The sequence below is a fragment of the Fulmarus glacialis genome, unplaced genomic scaffold, assembly GCF_000690835.1.
Source record: "Fulmarus glacialis isolate BGI_N327 unplaced genomic scaffold, ASM69083v1 scaffold4110, whole genome shotgun sequence".
Classification (NCBI taxonomy): domain Eukaryota; kingdom Metazoa; phylum Chordata; class Aves; order Procellariiformes; family Procellariidae; genus Fulmarus; species Fulmarus glacialis.
In genome coordinates, this window is record NW_009185697.1 from 53,851 (window position 1) to 72,127 (window position 18,277).

Genomic DNA, 18,277 nt, shown 5'->3' on the forward strand with positions numbered 1-18,277 from the left:
AGACCGTCAGTTGCAGTTTTTATAATTCCTGGTCGCTCTTGCACCAGATGTCTAACTTGGAGTAACATTACATGAATAACATAAAGTCAACCTGAGTCTGTAATTAAGCAGCATTTGAGATGGTCTATTCCAGGGCATTATCTCACATCAGTGAGATACTTATGTGGTAATTTACAATGTTCAGCAGTTGTAAAAAGTTTCCACCCTTTTGGATTAGAAGTATATTTTAAAAAAGAAAGTCTCAAGTTAAAAACTAAAAAAAAGTTCTTTCATGGTAAAATTCTGTACAGAAATGTTAAGCACCACTTATGACTGGATTTTGTCTTGATGGTAATTGTTTTGATAATAAATTTTAAGTTTTGATGGTCAATATTGGTAATGTTGGTTTGATGGTCAATATTGGTAATGTCGGGTTTGATGGGAAAAAGTCGTTGGTTTTGATGGTAAAAAGTTGTTGGTTTTGATGGTAGGTTTAGTTTGAGTATTGAAGGCTTCCATCAGTAAGCTCTGCATCTGAAAGACAAAAGGAAGCAATGTCACTCCCTGTCGTGACATTCCACATAAAACTATGTCTCAGAGGTTTTATTTCTGAAAGAGAAGTCTCAAACCTGCACACAGCTCCATCTGCTCTGTGACTACAGGATCCCACTGCCTCGAGAAGGTGGCTTCCTCACATTTAAACTGACTGCATTTCAGTTCTCTGCTAAGATTGGTGAACTGTACAGAGTATTAGGACAGAGCTACCTGCTTTAATAGCAAATGGTAGACCTTAGGTAAATTAAATTTAGTTGAAGTTTCGCCTAGACAGCGTCCTTGTTTTACTGACCAAATCTTACCCACAAGAACAGAAGCCTTCAGAAGCTTGCTGGAGAGAACATGTAGGAATGTAGGCAATTAACTGCTTTAAAGCTGCTCCTTCTCCCATCCTATCTGGATTTTTCTTAAATCACAAGTTATCACTAGCCATTTTCATCCTCATTCAAAGTAACACGAGTCCTAGTGAAAAGGCACAACCTTCTCAGTTGTTCCTAGTCTATCCCTAGCTTGTTTGAGAGGTTCCATACCCTCTGAATACACACTGCCGAAGTGGTCTTTTTTGAGATTAGATTCCATCATTCAGAAAACCCTACTTGAGACCCATTTTTTTTAAAAAAAGATTGACCTTCCACAAAATTAAGCTAATTAACATCCATGGGCTTGATGAAATACTAAAATTCTCGAGACTTAAAAAAATTGCCTTTCACAGCCCTCATATCCCCCTTGTGTTGCAAGCAGTATCTCAAAGTGGGGTACTGTCGTCGTATTTATCAATGAACATCTCTTTCGCCTACAGAGCCCAGTAATCTTTATGCCCCTGACTTGTGTAATGGGATGCAAGACATTTACTTTCTTACTGTACTTTTGACTGGCTTAGAAAAAAACGAGTTTGCCATCTGCTGGCCAGAGAATTCACTAAAGCCAAACAAGTATTAGAGCAGGTACATTTTGTTCTGATCAGTTCCCGATTTATCAGCTAGAACAGAGACACTTTTAGTGCAATAAGGATTATTTTGACATTAGTATCATAAAAAAGTCTGTTTTTACAACAACAGTATTTGAAAGACCTCAATTCAGTCCTCCTTCTTAAATTTTCCTTGTTAAAGAAATAAATATCATATTAAATTTTACAAGAAGAATGTGTGAACAATCAGCTTTCCCTCCATACTATATTTTCAGAATAGAACTTTTGGTTGTCTATGTCCTGAAGTACAATCGTTGTTTTTCCACAAATGCATTTCCTCTTTGCCTTAAGTAAACTTTTCAAGTGCAAGAATCTACTGACTGTGGCAATTTACCTCAACGTGGAAACCAGAAGGAATTTTTGAAAATTAAAATCTCTTCCAAGATTAAACTTCTCCAAATTGTGAAATGCATTCAGCTGTAATGCAAGAAGATGAATTCTTTTGTTTTCTATGCCAGAATGACATTTTCAACACAGGGCTATTAATGAACAGGATTGTCACTGACTATTAACCCAATTCTTAAATTGTGGGTATAAAAGGTATAAAATGTTGAAAATTTAAAAATAAAACTTGCTTTTGGATAGTGAGCTGTCTTCTTCAGGGACTACTTCAGTTATCTGTCAGAGTAAAATAGATGGTTGGGAGGTGTTGTTTGTTTATTAAAATATCTGAGTAACTGGGACTGGCTTTATGTCAGGTAATGGGCTTTTAAGAAGGTTTTATTTTTATAATAAACGCTTCTGTTCAGAAGAATTTCATGGGAAATGTTGTCAAATTTTATTTTAGATGTTGAATTCGTTGCAGTGTGGAGTCTTCTTCATTGCATAATTCTAGAGCTAATTAATTTAAACCATATTATCTACTGAGAGCCCAAGTCAGGACTATGATAAGCAACAGCAAAGAGTTCAGTGTAAATTCAGCCAGGCACTCAAGTTTGTATTTAGTTTTTTATAAGAAGCACCAAACTGACTTTTTTTTTTAACATCAAAAATTAGGAAAGAGCTGTTTCATCAGCCCACTTCTCTGTATTTTTAAGCCTATACTAACAGAAAAAAACCACAAATAAATAAAACAATAGCAGGAATTTAACATACTCTCCAGGTGTTAAATTGCGAAGCATCCTCTGGAGGGTTAACAACTGTGAATTCAGTGTGCTTAGGAGAAGGCAGATCTACATCTGAAACAACAATATTTCAGATTATCACCAACTTACGTTACTCTGAATAAGGAGTCAGCACTGTTTCTATGTTATGAAATAGCTGAACATAGTATTTTATTTAAATCGATTACTCTGGCAGTCTTTTTTGGGAAGACGGTGTTTCACTACAATATTACTAGCCTGGAAGTCTCATGTCATCATCTTCCATCTTGACTACTGAACCTCCTGTCTACCTACTAGATTCTTTTTCAAGACATAGCTGCCCAAGGTTTTTTTTTTCTTAGTTAGTTGGACTGAATTTAATACGGCATCTTGCATCTCTTCCACTTGTTCGCCACTTAACCATCAGATCAAATTAAAATTACTTGCCCTTCAGTCTCTTTGCAGTTTTATTACAGACTTTCTTTCCTAGCAGTCATTTAAAAATGGGGGGGGAAGCCTATCAACTTTTTTTTATATTAATGCAGATTGTTTGGAAGCCATGATATAAAGCAGAGATTTCATCACACAAGCATTTAAAGATTGTTTTAAATAATAGTGTCTATGTGAATAAAAAGGAGTCCTGCAAACACCCTGTGGCTGCTTACCTTTAACATACTCATTGGATGTGATGGAGCTGTATTTCTTGCTTTCTCCTGCACCGGAAGGCTTCCCTTCCTTGTAGGGTTGTTTACTGCCCTGGTTTCTGTATTGCTCACATAAATAGCCACCTGGAGGACAGGATTCTTCCTTCTTCTCCCGTGTTTTCTTCTGGAAACGAGGATCTAAATATTCCAAGAAGCCTTTCAGTTTCCTGATGTGTTTCTTCTTTTTCTTCTTTTTCTTACGTTTGCGATTGTCATTGTCAAAGCGGAGCACAGAGAAATCCAAATCATAAAGTCTGAAGGAAACATGCAAGTTAAAAATAGAAAAACAGATGTGGCACTTGATGCATATATGAAACGTTATTTATTTTACCACAGGTGATGACTTGCAGCATGTCAGCTATTTTGTGGTAATGTCTGCACATCTAACTTACTTTAGATGCAGCAAACTTAAGCCCTCAGATTGAAGGACAGTAGGTCCCGTTTTGTACACAAATCATTAACAGTGGCTAGTTGTGGAATACGTGGAATTAAAAGAAAAAAAATTGTTGTAACCTAATCAAGAACAGTGTGCAGATGTGATTCTAACTGTGGTCCAGATCTAGTGTTCTAACACAATTCAGCAATATCTTTCCTATCTTCACATGACCAACCTGATGACATGATCCCCAGCCAGATTATGCTATATAAATAACTTAGAAACAATGAAAAAAGGCAGACATGAGAAACACCCAGAAAAGAATTAGGAAAAAATTGCTGATTATGCTGGAATCCTTGCTTACTTGTAATCCTTCTCTCGATGTTTATCTTTGGACTTCTTTTTCTTCTTGACCTTCTTATATTTTTTCATTCTTTGGTCACCTATCTTTCGGCATTTCTTTTCTATTTCGCTTCCGCTTCCTTCTGCGTGGGTGTATTTTCTTTTGCCATTTCTTAGTTTTTCATTTTCCCGGGAAGACTCCTCAAAATTTGAATGAGCTGACACAGGTGGAAGTGCATGCCTTTCACGAGAATATTTTTCAGATTGCTGCTGAGGTACTGAACAATGATGTAAGTTTGCTCTGTGGCTGCTGAAGTGATGTACATCTTCCTCTCTAGAGAGCGTGTTGTGAGGCCATCTGCTTTTGCAATGGTAATCCTTATGTGACCTGTTGTTGTAAGCTTGACTCGATTTGTCAAAGTCTTTATCACAATGAGAGGACTTTCTCTCTCTACCATCTCTTGTTCCATGACAGGAATAATAATCATTGTAGTATCTGCATTTTTCCCATCTCCGCGGTTCATCTTGATAGTATCTTTCTCTGCTCCAAGTTCTCTCTCCTTTGGAATGATAATACCTATTCCTGTCTTGTTCTATTCTTTCTCTGCTTCGTGATCTATAACGAGAGTATTTTCCTGAGCTTTTGCCATTATTTGGACTGTTTCTTTCATTATGGGAAGATCTGTACTTGCTTTCACTGCAATATTCCTGCTTATGACGATTTTGCTTATTTGTTTCCACACTGCGAGAGCACCTCCTCTTGTGGGAGTAATCATCTGATTTGCTTCTGGTTTGCTTCTCCTTCTCCCTCTCTTCAGTGTCCGAGTTTTCTCTCTTCTTTCGGTAGTGCTCTTTGTCAGTTTTTTTAGAGTCGTATATTTTTTTCTTATATTTTTTCCTATGTTTATCTTCTTCACATTTTTTATTACTCAGTCCCTCGTTTTCTCTAGAAAATTGACTCTCCAAAACTTTATCTAGCTTCGTAATAGAAGAGTCATTAACAGGTGGTACCTCTACATAGTTATTAGAAATGTCCTTTGTATCTTGGCATTTATCTGTAATATCTAGAGATGCAAGTTTTTTAGAACTACATTCAATGTCAGACTTTATAGAGGAAGTTTGCCCCAATTTCTCTTCGCTCTCAGGAGACCCTTTGATGTACAAAGGATTTTCTTTTGAAATTAGTTCAGGTTCTTTTGATCTTCTTGGTTTGTCTTTGTCTCTACTATCTTCAGACTCACACTGCCCAAGGAATTCATCTTCAGTGTCCAAGGATTTTTTCCTGACCTTGTGCTGACCATTGATATTGGGATGCGCGTTATCAGCTTTTGCTATAATACTTTCAGCAACTTCTTCTTTGGTAGAAATAGTTTCAGAATCTGATTGAGTAAAAAGATTCTCAACATCACAGCCAAAGTTGGAAGGAACTTTCCTGGATTCTTCATATGCAAACAGTGCTTCCATCACTACAGTTTCCATAAGAGCATCATTCTCAGAAGATTTCTGAGGTCCAGGGACACTGCACAAAATAAAAACACGACTTCACTTGAAAAAGTCCATTTAAAAGATGAATGTTAGGAGTAAAATCCCCTTAAGTAAAAAAATTGGTGGCTACTGGAAAACTCTGAAAGACATTCCCTTTAGAAACCTATTCTTAGACCTTCCTCAGCTCCCAGAGAAGGAGTTTTTTTTCCTCTTGATTCTGCAAATATTGCATTAAAAAAACCACACCCAACACATCTGTCTCCCTCCACTTGCTGCTCTGAATCACATCAACAGCCAAACCCACTATATTTGCTCTCCCCCAAACTAGAAAAAAATGAACACATGGATTTCCCTCTCTCTCCCAAATGGGAGAGCAGATGGTCGGAATTTACATTCACACATCCTAGGATGAAAAAAAAGGGAAAGGTGAATAGAAAAAGTATTCCAGACAATGGAAAAAAATTTGAAAAACATTCTATGAAGAAACTAAAATTTTCCAAGAGGCGTCCGCCTGTATTTAATATCAGAATAACATATGCTCAGTGCTGATGTTTGCAACACTAGATGTACAGAGTGGAATTCTCTGTACTGATTTAAATCTTTCTACAAAATAGTATTATTAGACAGGTAAAACAATTATAAACTTGTACGAAATCTTGTTTTAATCAGAATGTACTCATTTTACCTTATTTCCTCTGACAAGCTGTTCAACTGGCTGTATGTGAGAGATTCTAAGATTATTTCTTGAGGAACCGGCGACAAAGCTATAGGCATCTACAATTAAAAAATAGAAGTTAACAGATAGAAAAAATACTATCTTTAGTAGAAAACTACTCTTTGCAAAATTTCTACATAAGATGTTAAACAAGACCACTTTGAGTTATATGCACTATCCCCATTTTACACATCACCCCACTCACCCCCCTTAAATATATTTATGAAACTTCTGAAATATTATTTCAGCTGAACTTCTCTTAAGTTGACATGTTCTGCACATTCTAATGGAATAATAGCACAAAGTGTTATAATGAAATTTGTGCTGTGTGTTTTCTCGGTATTTCACGTGAATTAGGAACATTATAATGCTCCTGAATACCGAACACATCATAGGTGAGAAATTCTAGATGGAACAAACATAACTCACTGTTTCAAGCAATCCGTTTGTTTTAGAAAAGAAAATCTCAGAAGGTTTAACAGGTTGGACTTGGCAAGTGGAATCATCAAGTTTCAGTCCGTTTTCTTTAGATTCATTATCTACACTAATAGCACCATTTAGTGAATCATTTTTTGGCAGCTCATGCTGGGATCTTTCTTCTTCAGCATTCTGACAGGAAGAATGGGAATTCTGCAATGTACGGACCACCTTTCCAATCAAAATTCCATTAGAAGATATTATGTTGCAATTCCTTTTAAACAAGCCCTTCGACTCCTCCGATTTTCCTGAAGATTCTGCACCGTAAGGGACTGTGTTATCAGCGCTGAGTTTAAGACTTCCATTCACTGCTGGCTCAACAAAAATTTCATCAGGAACTTCCTGTTTGGAAACATTAGCAACTGACATTGTAGATGCATTTGAGGTAGACTCTGCTGCAGAAGAATTTGTAATTGTGGATGAAGGAACAGGCTTGCTTAGATCCTCATCCTCCGCAGCACTGCTAAGACAGTCAGGTTGCGACACAGTCTGACGTGCAGGCAATTTGTTATGAATACTGATAGTGATCTTCTGGTTTTTTGATGGATCAGTAATCGAAGGCCTGGTAATTGCCCAGTTCTGAACACAAGCTGTTGGTGGAGCTGAAGATGGCCTTTTTAGGGTGACACCAACGGTATTCGGATCCTCTTTCAGGGGTCCATTTCCATTTAAACGACTTGAATTCTGTATTTAAAAGAAGAGATTACAAGATTGATATGTGCAAACACACAGCATTTAAAGTTTTAAAACATGAAATTCTCCTACTAAATATTTCTACAAATTGCCTCAACACCTAAGAAGAAAAAACACCCCCCTTCAAAATAAATGTAAGTCCAAGTGTGTTTAATTCCTGCTTTTGGTTTACTGCATATTGGTATCACATGAGCATCATTTTTGAAACCCACCCAAAAAACTCAACACTGACTAAAGCTATTCCCAAATATATTTATTTTCACCTTTAAACATTCCCTGAAAACACTGGAATAATTGTTCTGGTACTCAGGAACAAGACAATTTGTTTTCACTGTCTCAGCTAAAGTGATGCTGATAGGGGGGGAAAAAATCTTTATCTTTTTTTTTTTTTTAAATTAAAATTAGCATTAATAGACTACTTAAATTGTCTCAAGAGCATAGTTCTCAGTGCTTTACAAAGCTGAGTTGGAAGTATAAAGTAATGAAGTAGCATGGCTGCACAATTTAGGATTAGCCACTGTTTGAATAATTCTGGCTGTAGCGTGAGGGCTGTGAAGAAAGCTGCAGCGTGGGAGGAAAAATAAAACTCAGATGCTAAAAAACAACAACAAAAAAACCCACACCAAAACCAAAACCCACTATCAATTTGGTGCCATTATCGGCCCCTCTCAAATTACCTTAATCATATGAGGAGGAAGTCGTGGTCCCATAAATCCAGCCTGCTTACTATTAGCCCCCCGCTGACCAAGGAATGAACGGGGATAAGACGGTGCTGGTAAGTAAAAAGCACGTTCTCCGAGTGTCAAATCATAGCGCCTTGGGAAAAGAGCAGTGACTTTAGTTTAGAGTTTTTCTTTCAGCCTATTCTTGGATTAAACCCCATCCTATAATTTTACAGGAACAGTTTATATGACACAGAAGACGTATATGGAAGACTTAACCAAGACAACGAAGTGAAAATTAGATAATCGTCTTCCTACAATGACTATCCTTTTCAGAGCAATAACTCATCCTTACACCATCTATGGCCTTAATTTCTCCTCTTTTCTAAATTAGCCAGCTATAGAGAGCAGATATATAGTAATGTACACGAATGCAGCAGTATAAGGCCAAGCAATAAAAGATAATAAATGACATGGGAAATTTCAGGTTAGACAGAATTGAATTATACAAATACTAATCTTTTCCTAGGACAGAAAGAAAAACACTTGAAAAGAAGAAAAATATCAATAACAGGAAACTAAATATATTCTGAATACATTTAGTATTTGTTATTACCTGATATAAAAAAGTACATAAGCTTGCTGATTGAGAACTGTTTTGATATCAGAAAGGTCTACTGAGGCATCGTTCATTCGATACCAAAGTCCATTACCAGCCTGCAAATAAAGACAATGATATCTTTAGATGAATTGCATGTTTTCCAAATGACATCACAGATAGAACACTATAGAACATACCAAAACAAATCAAACAAAACATATAATGCAACCTTTTCCCCTAGTAACATTTTAATTTCTTTGTCAGCACAGATTTTACCCTTTTAGCAATCAAGCTGATATCTACCTTTATGAAGCAGAGATAGTGTCCTGCGTTACAGTTGAAACCGCTATGTACAAGAACTGCATATAAAGCATAGATGAGTGGTTCTCCAATTGATTGGGACATATATGCTCGAAGATCCAAATATTCAGGATATTTTACATCCTAAACACAGACCAAGAAGAGTAAAAAATTATCCTGAAATACTTCATGGAATAGCCTGAGAAAAACACTTCTAAAAACATAGACTAGGATTATGTATTTTTCGATTCATTTAAAAATATCTATTCTCATAAAAAACATTTAATAATTTAAGTTGCAGAGAACTGTTTTGCACAGAGTTAGCTCTTTAAAAGTAAGGTATATTCTTACAGTCACAAGGGAACTTTATCGTTATTAAAAAAGAAAGAAGAAGCCATAGTTGTTATATCGACTTTATTCTTAGACTATAGTTATTAATCTATAGTTACTGTCTGCAACTTTTAAATGAGTATTCATCTTTGGGAAATCTCCCATTCCAAGAAGATAAAGTTGCATTACAGCTGTAAATATACCTTATTGATCTTTCCACCTGTAAAATTTGCAAATCTTTTCAGTGATATTGTGAGAACGTTGGAAGAACGATGTATTGTATACCTCTTTGACGCAGGAACCATCTTTTTACACCTTAAAAACAAGCATAGACGAACATTTTAACAGCATATTCTTTTCCCCAAAAAAAGTCAAACAAGTTTTCATCTCTCACACATGCTTATGCTATTTGAATGATATTTACTTGCATAATATGTTTTTTCTTTTCATAAATCCATACACTGCATTTCAGGTTTGTTAATAGAGAGAAGATAGCAGGATATAAGAGGACAGCTCTACAGAACAAAGAATAAAGGATTTAGAACATTATCTTTTGATAGCCAAACAAATGTCTGAACATGTATCTTTGTTACGCCAAAAAGGTAAGGCTTCCCAACAACTCGGCGCGAAGCAGGACCAGGAATCTCTCACTAGAGCATATCACCAGAACGTAAGGCAAGGTACCATTTCTTGTTATACCAGAGTGGCTATTTTGAACATATGTCCTGGATACATTCTTTCAGCTTTCTGCTGGAATGCAAATATTAAAAGTGGAACAAGAGAGTCTCCGTCCTCAGGACTAGAAACTGCAAATCATTTCCAAAATGGATCATATATCAACATAAAAAAATACAATGGAGGGAAATAGTCATTCTGCAGGAGGGAGACATTGGACAGTAGTAAGTCTTTATGTACTGAGGTTGCCTGGAAAGACACTGAAACCATCTGCAGTCCTTTGAAACAAAATTTTTAATTGTAAGTTTGTTGCATTGCGTGCTCAAAGGCAGGACATACAGAGTAAGCCCTGAAATTCAGCCACTAGCACAGAGAAAGACTGCAACATGTCAGTTTACATCATCAAGAAAAATACTGTTGATAGTTAACAAATAGAAAGAATTAAATAATCTCTTTTCAAATTCTGATGTCAAAATACAAGGCAGAGAATTCCAAACTGATGGAGAATGCCTATGAACAAAAAGAGACCCACCCAGAATAAGAAGGGCGGGGGTGGAAACAGTGTTTCATAAAATTCTATGAAACTTGTAATTAGATACAAAGTTTGGAGGCAGTAATGGTTATTAGAAAAATTCATGGTAGAAAAGAAAAGGAAAACACCAATTAGGAAAAACTTAAAAGTAACCGAATAGTTTACAGCAATGGAAAAGATACTCTACATACGCTAAACCTTTCTTTTTAAAGTCACAAAAAGACTGAAACTTCTGGGGTTTTGTGTAACTAAACTGATCACAGCCCACATTAATGAAGGACCATGCAATTCAGATGTGAGGTGCTTATTACAGTTATCTTGCCCTTCCTCAGCCATAATCTGTAAACTATGAGAATTCTTCATACATTACATGTGGCTTGCTAGGATCCACAGACTAAAATGAACCTGAGATTAAATTGTTGTAATAGCCTATTGCATGCTCTTTATTCAACATCTACATTCAAATGTACTAATTCACTTCCAGTTTTCCAACAACAAAAAGCAGGTATTGCATTTTTCAGTTAGAAGGATCAGACAGGAATGTTACAGAATCGAGCCTGGCAGTCTTTGCTTTTCTGAGTTTATGTTTGATTAACATCCTCTTTTGCGAAAGTATCTTACACAAATGTTCAATGCTTTTACATACATAGAAACATTTTACATATTGATCAGCATATAGGACATCTTAACTCCATATGCTTTCACTAAGCATAGGTTAGGTTTAGGGTGGCTCATTTTGGACAACAGTACCCCACAGGTTTTACAGTTCAAGAACTGTGCAAGACATTGTTCAATGAGCCAGCAGAGGTTGCTAATGTTAATTATCACCGAGTCTGTTCACATTCACTGAGACCCAATCTCACTTCGTTTCACAGTGAACACTAGGACCTTCAGGAAGCTCATGTTGCCTCCCACCCCAAATCGTTGTCCATAGCTCTGTGCTTCAGCTTACCATTACTTATCGGACATGCTTTTTACCTTCTGGCCATATGAATATTTCAGTGTGCGACTTCACACTTAGGAAGGCTGACAAGCCCCAGTGTAGACAATACTAGGAATAAAAGTCTAATGTGAGCTAATGGCCACGATTCTTATAACGTATTTCCAAATATGCAAACAGAAGCACAAAAATTACTCCCTTAGAAACAAATGTATTATTTTCCAAGCTTTGAATTATTTCAGTGTATCAGTTGTATAAACAAAACTAAATGAAAGAACAACAGAGAAGCTGTGTCTCATTATCTTATTTCTAAATGAAGTCAAAAGATAACATGCTTTAACTCATGCAATACATTAAACGTGTATCTTGTATTAAGATGTAATTAGTAATAATCTTACTTGCTACACTTATAGCTATTTTCACCATCCAGTTGCTCCGGTTTCACAAATTGTTCTAGAGCTCTGGTGACAGATGTAACTGCCTGGATGAGTAAGAAAGTAGAGCACTCAGTCACTGGAAATGCAAAATTTCTAACACTTCCTAGTAGTTTATGAGAGAACCTTGCTAGTTCATACTTAAGTGACCTGCTGCAAACTAGCAAACACTGTGAAGAAGGAGGCAGAAACAGAGTACGCTGAGCATTTACCTCATTTGAAAATGATTCTACTTTGAAATAAATAAATTTTGCAATACCACAGATAGCATCTGTGGCATGCTTTGGCATCAATAAATGAGAACAATCAAACCCATCAGCCTAACAATAGATGTATATTGAAGTAGAATAATCAAGAAGTATGATAGTATCATTGTTTGTGTAGATACAATTATTATTTTTCCAGCCTAAATCCAGTGCAAACATGGAGACCATTTACATGGCTTCCACAGAAGAACAAAGTCTAATCCACTCCCATCCACAACCAAGCTCTTTTGTTTTAACAGTACATGTTTTCAAGTAAAATGAGTTTATTAGAAAGCTCTACAAGTCTTTACACATCTCGACCCATATTCACAAAACATCTTACCTTTATATCCAAAGTAATATCAAGGAATGGCTCATATGTATCCGAAACTGCTTTGCAGTTCAAGCACTTTACTGGAATCAAAATACAAATGCTTAACAATATGTGAAGAAGACTAACTGTGCAAATTTAAATTATTAATACATATTACTGTAGTCAAACTACAAACTCCTTTACTACAGACAGACAAAAAGACACAGACCAGTTCGAAGGACAGTAAGATTTTTAAAAAGTACCTCGGGATCTTAGATATCCTCCAAATATTTGATAAATAAGTGTGGTGGCTTGGGAGGATCTGTCCAATCTGGAAATAAATTATAATCGGACCTCAGAAGATTTAAGGCACAGAGTTAACTCTTAACAGTTTTTATTTTTATGAAAACCAAGGACATAGATTTTAATTTATGATAGTAAATAAAGGAGTAAGAGGGGCTAGAGAACATTTAAAAGTTAATTTGTTTATGCTTACTTGGTGCTTCCATTTAAGCAAGCTTTCTGCAAAGCATCAACAGTGAAGCATAAGAATTCATGTGCATCCTCTTGACTGCCAAAATGGAAATGTTTTCCTATTCCTAATAAATAAGAGGGTTATTATATTTATCTCATAAAATGAAAGAAAACTCATATTTCTAAAATCTCTCTTCTTTAAAGTATCAAAATCATTTATATGCATCAAATAATTATTTGAAAAGTTAAAAAATATAAAAAAATAAAGCCATCTGAAATTACTTACTTTTAAGGCCATTGATAACAGATGTAGGTTTGATGGCATTATTAGAGCAACACAGAACCTGATTAATGTGAGTTTCCATTGTGCACATCATACAGAAGCCTTCTTCATGACCTGAAGAGTGAAAGAAGAAAGCATCCCAGTCTAGTCAAATATATATTGTTACAAAAAAAAAAAAAACACCAAACCAAAAACTTTAAGTTATAGGTACAGTGTCCACGCTCCATGCTACATTCTCTCCTCCTAAGGTGTCAATATCTCAACAGTTTTGTGACACTTGATTACGCAGAATGTGTAGAATAAAAATGTCGATTAAGTCTGTATTAAAGTGCATTTTCTGATGAGAAATCTAAGTAACTATTGCAATGTCATTTTCTTGCAGGCTGACAGCAATGTGAACTCCACAGACTGCAGAATATATGAGGAAACAATATTGACATTGATGATACAGCACTAAAAGAGAATGTGTGTTATTTTCAGCATACTGCTGTTAGGTGAGCTACATGACACAGAGCTAAGAATCCTCTGGGAAAAAGGAAAGATTAAAGTAACATATGTATTAGTATTTCTGCCCTCCTTTTTTCAACTGGATTCTTAGCTGAAATTCATTTTTATATATGGTAAGAAAACACAGTTAAACTTCTAGGAATAAATACTAAGGTAGCAGACTAGAAAGCATACAGGTGCCTTTGTAAAACTACACATATATTGATATGGAAAGAGGCTCCTAGGCTTAAATAAATTCAAGTATAAAAATGAAATTCAAAGAACACAAATTCAAGGGTTTAAAAAATACGAAATTTTATTTAGAATAAAATCAGTCTAAATTTTAATACAGTCCCCCACAAATTTCTATTTGAGTTTATAAGAAATTAGCTCATAGTGCTTTCTAGGGTGTTAGGGTTTTTTTTTTTAATGGGTCAACAATGAACATATAATTTACCCCAGTATTAGTGCATTACAGTATCCAGGCTGTGAAGGCTAAGAATCTACAATGCCAACATCCTAAATTTTATCACCTTTCTACCAGCAGGAAACCCAAATGCCAAATGTTCATCAAATGCTTTACTTTATCAATGCACTTCGTTATTCACATGAAGCAAGAAATGATCTTTCTTTGAAGTTTCACCATGGTGCATTAAATGAACAAATGCACTTTAAATGCAATTCTGAGCCTCCTTTTAATATAATCATAGACTCATAGAACGATTTAGGTTGGAAAAGACCTTTAAGATATGTTCAAAGCCAGCTTCTACAGATAAAATAGGACAACTAAGAGTTTTCTTCACAGAATCACTGTTGTTCTTTCACCTTCAGAGCTGTCCAATAGATTTATAATAATGTTAGAAAGTACTCACATGACTGGGTGTGTTCAAGAGAAAGCATGTAATTGGCGAGAGGGGGTGTGTAGGTCAAACATTGCAGAGTAGAATTAAGGAAACACGTATTGCCAAGATTCTGCAGTCCAACTCCAACACTTTGCGTTTGTTGCCAATCCATACAAATTTTCTCAGGTGGAAAAAGAATCCTTTGTGGCGGGGCAATTCCGTCATTAACAACTGCAAGAAAATTATATTTTTAAAGAGATGTATTGTTTTTGTTTTAAAAAGGATATTTAAAAAGCAACATTCTGCAGGAGCATCCAGAAGAACCAGGTATACTCCAAACCACAAAAACATATGACGTGCAGCTTTAACATTGCCACTTGAATTTGCTCGTCAACACGCTGTTTTGGACAATAGTTTATTCACCTGTTTTAATTCTTCTAATGCAAGACAAACTACCGCTCTGATTTTAGAAACTTTTGCCAGGTTTCTTTCCATCTATAGCCTTTAATCTGATTATTAATTCAATTATTGTTTTTTCCTTATTGTAACTTAAACCACAAACTTACACTTGTAATTATATGGTAATAAATATAAGAACTAAGACAGAAAAATAAGCAAGTAACTAGCACAGAAGGTAACCCTATAGATATCAGATCACTTCCTGAGCAGTGTTATCATTCAAAGACTTGTGAATAATGAAAGCCATGAACAGTGATGGTAAAACAGTACTTTTCCCTGCGTAACAGAAGACCTGAGTAAGTCTGTGTATTATAAAAAGCTCCCCATAATTGATTGTAAATAGATCAAAACTGAGTTACAAATAGATTGTAAATAGATAAAACTAAGTTTTGCAACATCAGTCACTTCAGTTACCTTAGGAGATTCACAAAATTGAAGTCTACCACTGAGGTCTTTATTTGTCGTAGTCCCATTTTATAGCAGTGCAACAAATAAGAACTACATTTTCTACTTTTATTCCATTTTGTTTTTAAGAAAAAAGGGGGAGGACGAAAGACACACTTACCTAGATCTCTTTGGGCAAAAGGCTTAGATTTTTGAGATGATCTACAATAAATAGCACCTCCAGGTCCTTTGTCCACAGAGACTTTGTTTGGATCTTCTGCAGGTGGTACCCGGCCCAGATTTGCGGTGCGTGATGTCATTTTTTTAGTACGGGGTTTCTTAGATTTGTCAGACCGCCTTGATGATGATTTTTTAGATTTTGAAGATTTTGGCTTGTTAACTATGGTCATTGTTCATATCTGTAACAAAGGCAAAAGTTCTGGTTGACGGAACGTCAAGAAGCATTCCAGAAAGAAAAGAATAGGGGAAATCCTGCCACTTAGTCGCAAAGAAGTAACTTGAAGAACTCAATAGCTGATAAGAATGATTTAAAAAACAAAACAAAACAAAATCAAACCCAAAACTAAACACACAAAGCAGAATTTTCCATCAAAACTGTATCAATATTACTTTGAACTTCTGCAGAACTGGTGACTGATGAAATTTCTTACACTTTCATGGGATTTTAATCCATTACAGTTATGAAGACCTTTTTTTTTTTAAAAGGAGCTGTGAGCAGTTGCACATTCAAGTGCTGGCCTGTTGAGATCCAGGAGGAGCTGTTTGGCCCATCTTTTCACTCCTGGGAACCACACACCTCTGAGACAGAGGGTGAATGTAGCTCTGAGAAATCATGGGAAAGGAGAGCAAGAAAACACTTGTAAGTTTATTTCTGCCTGCGTTTCTTCTGCCCCTCCAAGAAATATTTGTTTGGACACAATTTTGGCAGCAGTACTTGTGGTGTTTTGCACTTGTCACGTTTACAACCCTTACTATCAACCGAAAAGATGAACCAAAAAGCATCTTTTTCAGTTCTATTTATGTAAAGTTGTACATTTTTCCCTGACAAAACAACAAAGGAATGTAAGCTGTAAAAAGAAAATGCTGAAGGTAAGAGAAAGCAAAACAAACCCTCAGCCCTCAAGGACAAAGGCAATAACTGATATTAAGCCCTTTTTAAAATGCTGATTAGGTTTCAGGATGATACCTCTTTAAATACGTGTAATTGTGTGTACATAATAAGCCGCTGAATAATTACATGATCAATTATCAATTTCTAAATTTTTGCTACTATCTTACTATAGCACATAGGGCCTTCTTAAGTTTAGGGAAACTATAAACTTAACCGAGGATTTAAAGCATAAACTGCTTTGTTACACTGAAATAACTGAGAGAACAAAGCATAAAGCAGTTTCAGATTTATGGCATAACTTGATTGCTACTGATAAAACTTAAGGTAGATTAAACAAAGCACAGTAAATTAGAGAACTTCTAGTCCCACAAAAGACAAATTATGTGCAAAGCCTTTAATTAGATCTCTTACCCTTTAAATTTTCAATTTAAAATCCACTCTATACACATTTTCCATTTCTGAGAAGATAATACACAAAACTGGAAAATTCCCTCTCATTTTACTGAGAAATTAAGACATCCTTGTCCATTTGGAAGACTAAGATGACAGTTCTTGCACTCAGTGATTTTCAGATAAGATCCAGTCTTCAAACTGCAGATACCAGTGGTATCCCCTTTTTCCGTTTGAAAGGCAAAGTGTTTCAACAACATATTTAAAACATATTTGCGGGACAAAAAACAGACTCAAGACTGCAGTGAAAGGCAAACAGAAGAATATTATCACAAAAAAGCTTGAACATTATATTGACCAATGAGGTAAGCCTTACGTATTTTTAAATTTATTTTTGACAACTGAGTGATACATTACCAGATATCAAGCACTATACAACAGCAAATATCAATGCTATTAAGAATAAATCAGATCCACCACTTTTTCAAAATACGTCAATATAATTCTCAATTTAGACATTACATTTCTTTGACAAAGAAGTACAAAAACTATAAACACTGACATTTTTTCTTCTCCCATTGTTCAACATACATACAGATTCTGTTCTTATACCACTGCTGAACATAAATTTACATTGTCATGTGTATTGAGTGTTATTTCCCTGTGAGGATGGCATCAATAGACTTTTGCCAGTATGATACTGAAAAGTAAAACAGATAAAACTTTCTTCCCATTTGGAGTTTTGCATCAGTGTTGTCTAGATTTTTTCAGCAGCCTCATTCCAAAACATGTCAGTTATGACTAGGATCTAAATATTTATATTTGGTCTCCACTTTGCATATAATAAATCACCGTTCAAGAAGATTTCACACAAGATCCCATTCACAAAACTGCGTTTAACCGGGGAGTAGTGATTATGCATTTACCTCATTACAAAACAAACATTTTCAGCAATGATTGTAAAAAAATAACATACACACACAAAAATACCTAGGTAGAAATAAGGAGCAATAGAAAACTGCTATAGCGTAGATATGAAGACCAGGCACATTTACGTCTCTAAATTACAAACTACACTTCCACACTGCAACACCACTGTAAGCAAAAAAAAAAAAAAAGGAAATGAAGAAACACCCCAAACACACACACGCCGCACTAGGTCTGCTTTCATTAAAAAAATAATCCAGCCACCACGCCAGGAAACGCGAAATTAATTATCACTTTGCCCTTAATTGGAAGCCAATTATGTACGTGAAGTACAGAATAACTTCAAGCACTCTGCCCCGGTCTCTCCGAGGCCAGCAGAGTTTCTCGGCGCAGGCGTTTCTTGTGGCGGCACCGAGTCTGGAGCCCGCGGGCGGCCGGGAGCCCGAGCAGCGCGGGCAGCCCCGGTGCCCCCCTCGGCTCCTCATCCCGGGCC

The 18,277-nt window shown here is 35.9% G+C and overlaps 1 protein-coding gene across 1 annotated transcript; it reads right to left on the reverse strand.

Annotated features, from left to right (window-relative positions):
- Positions 1–464: 464 nt before the first annotated feature.
- Positions 465–15,745, reverse strand: USP42 (ubiquitin specific peptidase 42). The gene is made up of 16 exons (XM_009573832.1): positions 15,517–15,745; positions 14,523–14,723; positions 13,168–13,278; positions 12,904–13,006; positions 12,671–12,738; positions 12,438–12,508; positions 11,814–11,896; positions 9,472–9,583; positions 8,942–9,082; positions 8,654–8,754; positions 8,053–8,191; positions 6,635–7,366; positions 6,176–6,264; positions 4,028–5,524; positions 3,249–3,541; positions 465–513 (listed from the first exon to the last, which is right to left on the reverse strand). Exons 1-16 carry the CDS (start codon positions 15,743–15,745, stop codon positions 473–475), a joined length of 4,011 nt encoding a protein of 1,336 aa, XP_009572127.1. The 3' UTR covers positions 465–472.
- Between the last annotated feature and the right edge of the window lie 2,532 nt (positions 15,746–18,277).

Excerpts from the sequence above, each read along its gene's own strand:
- USP42 (XM_009573832.1), bottom strand. The coding sequence starts at position 15,745 with ATGACCATAGTTAACAAGCCAAAATCTTCAAAATCTAAAAAATCATCA. Across the intron at positions 12,739-12,903 it reads TGCTTAAATGGAAGCACCAA|ATTGGACAGATCCTCCCAAG; the intron begins GTAAGCATAAAC and ends ATTTATTTCCAG. Across the intron at positions 7,367-8,052 it reads TTCCTCCTCATATGATTAAG|AATTCAAGTCGTTTAAATGG; the intron begins GTAATTTGAGAG and ends TTTTAAATACAG.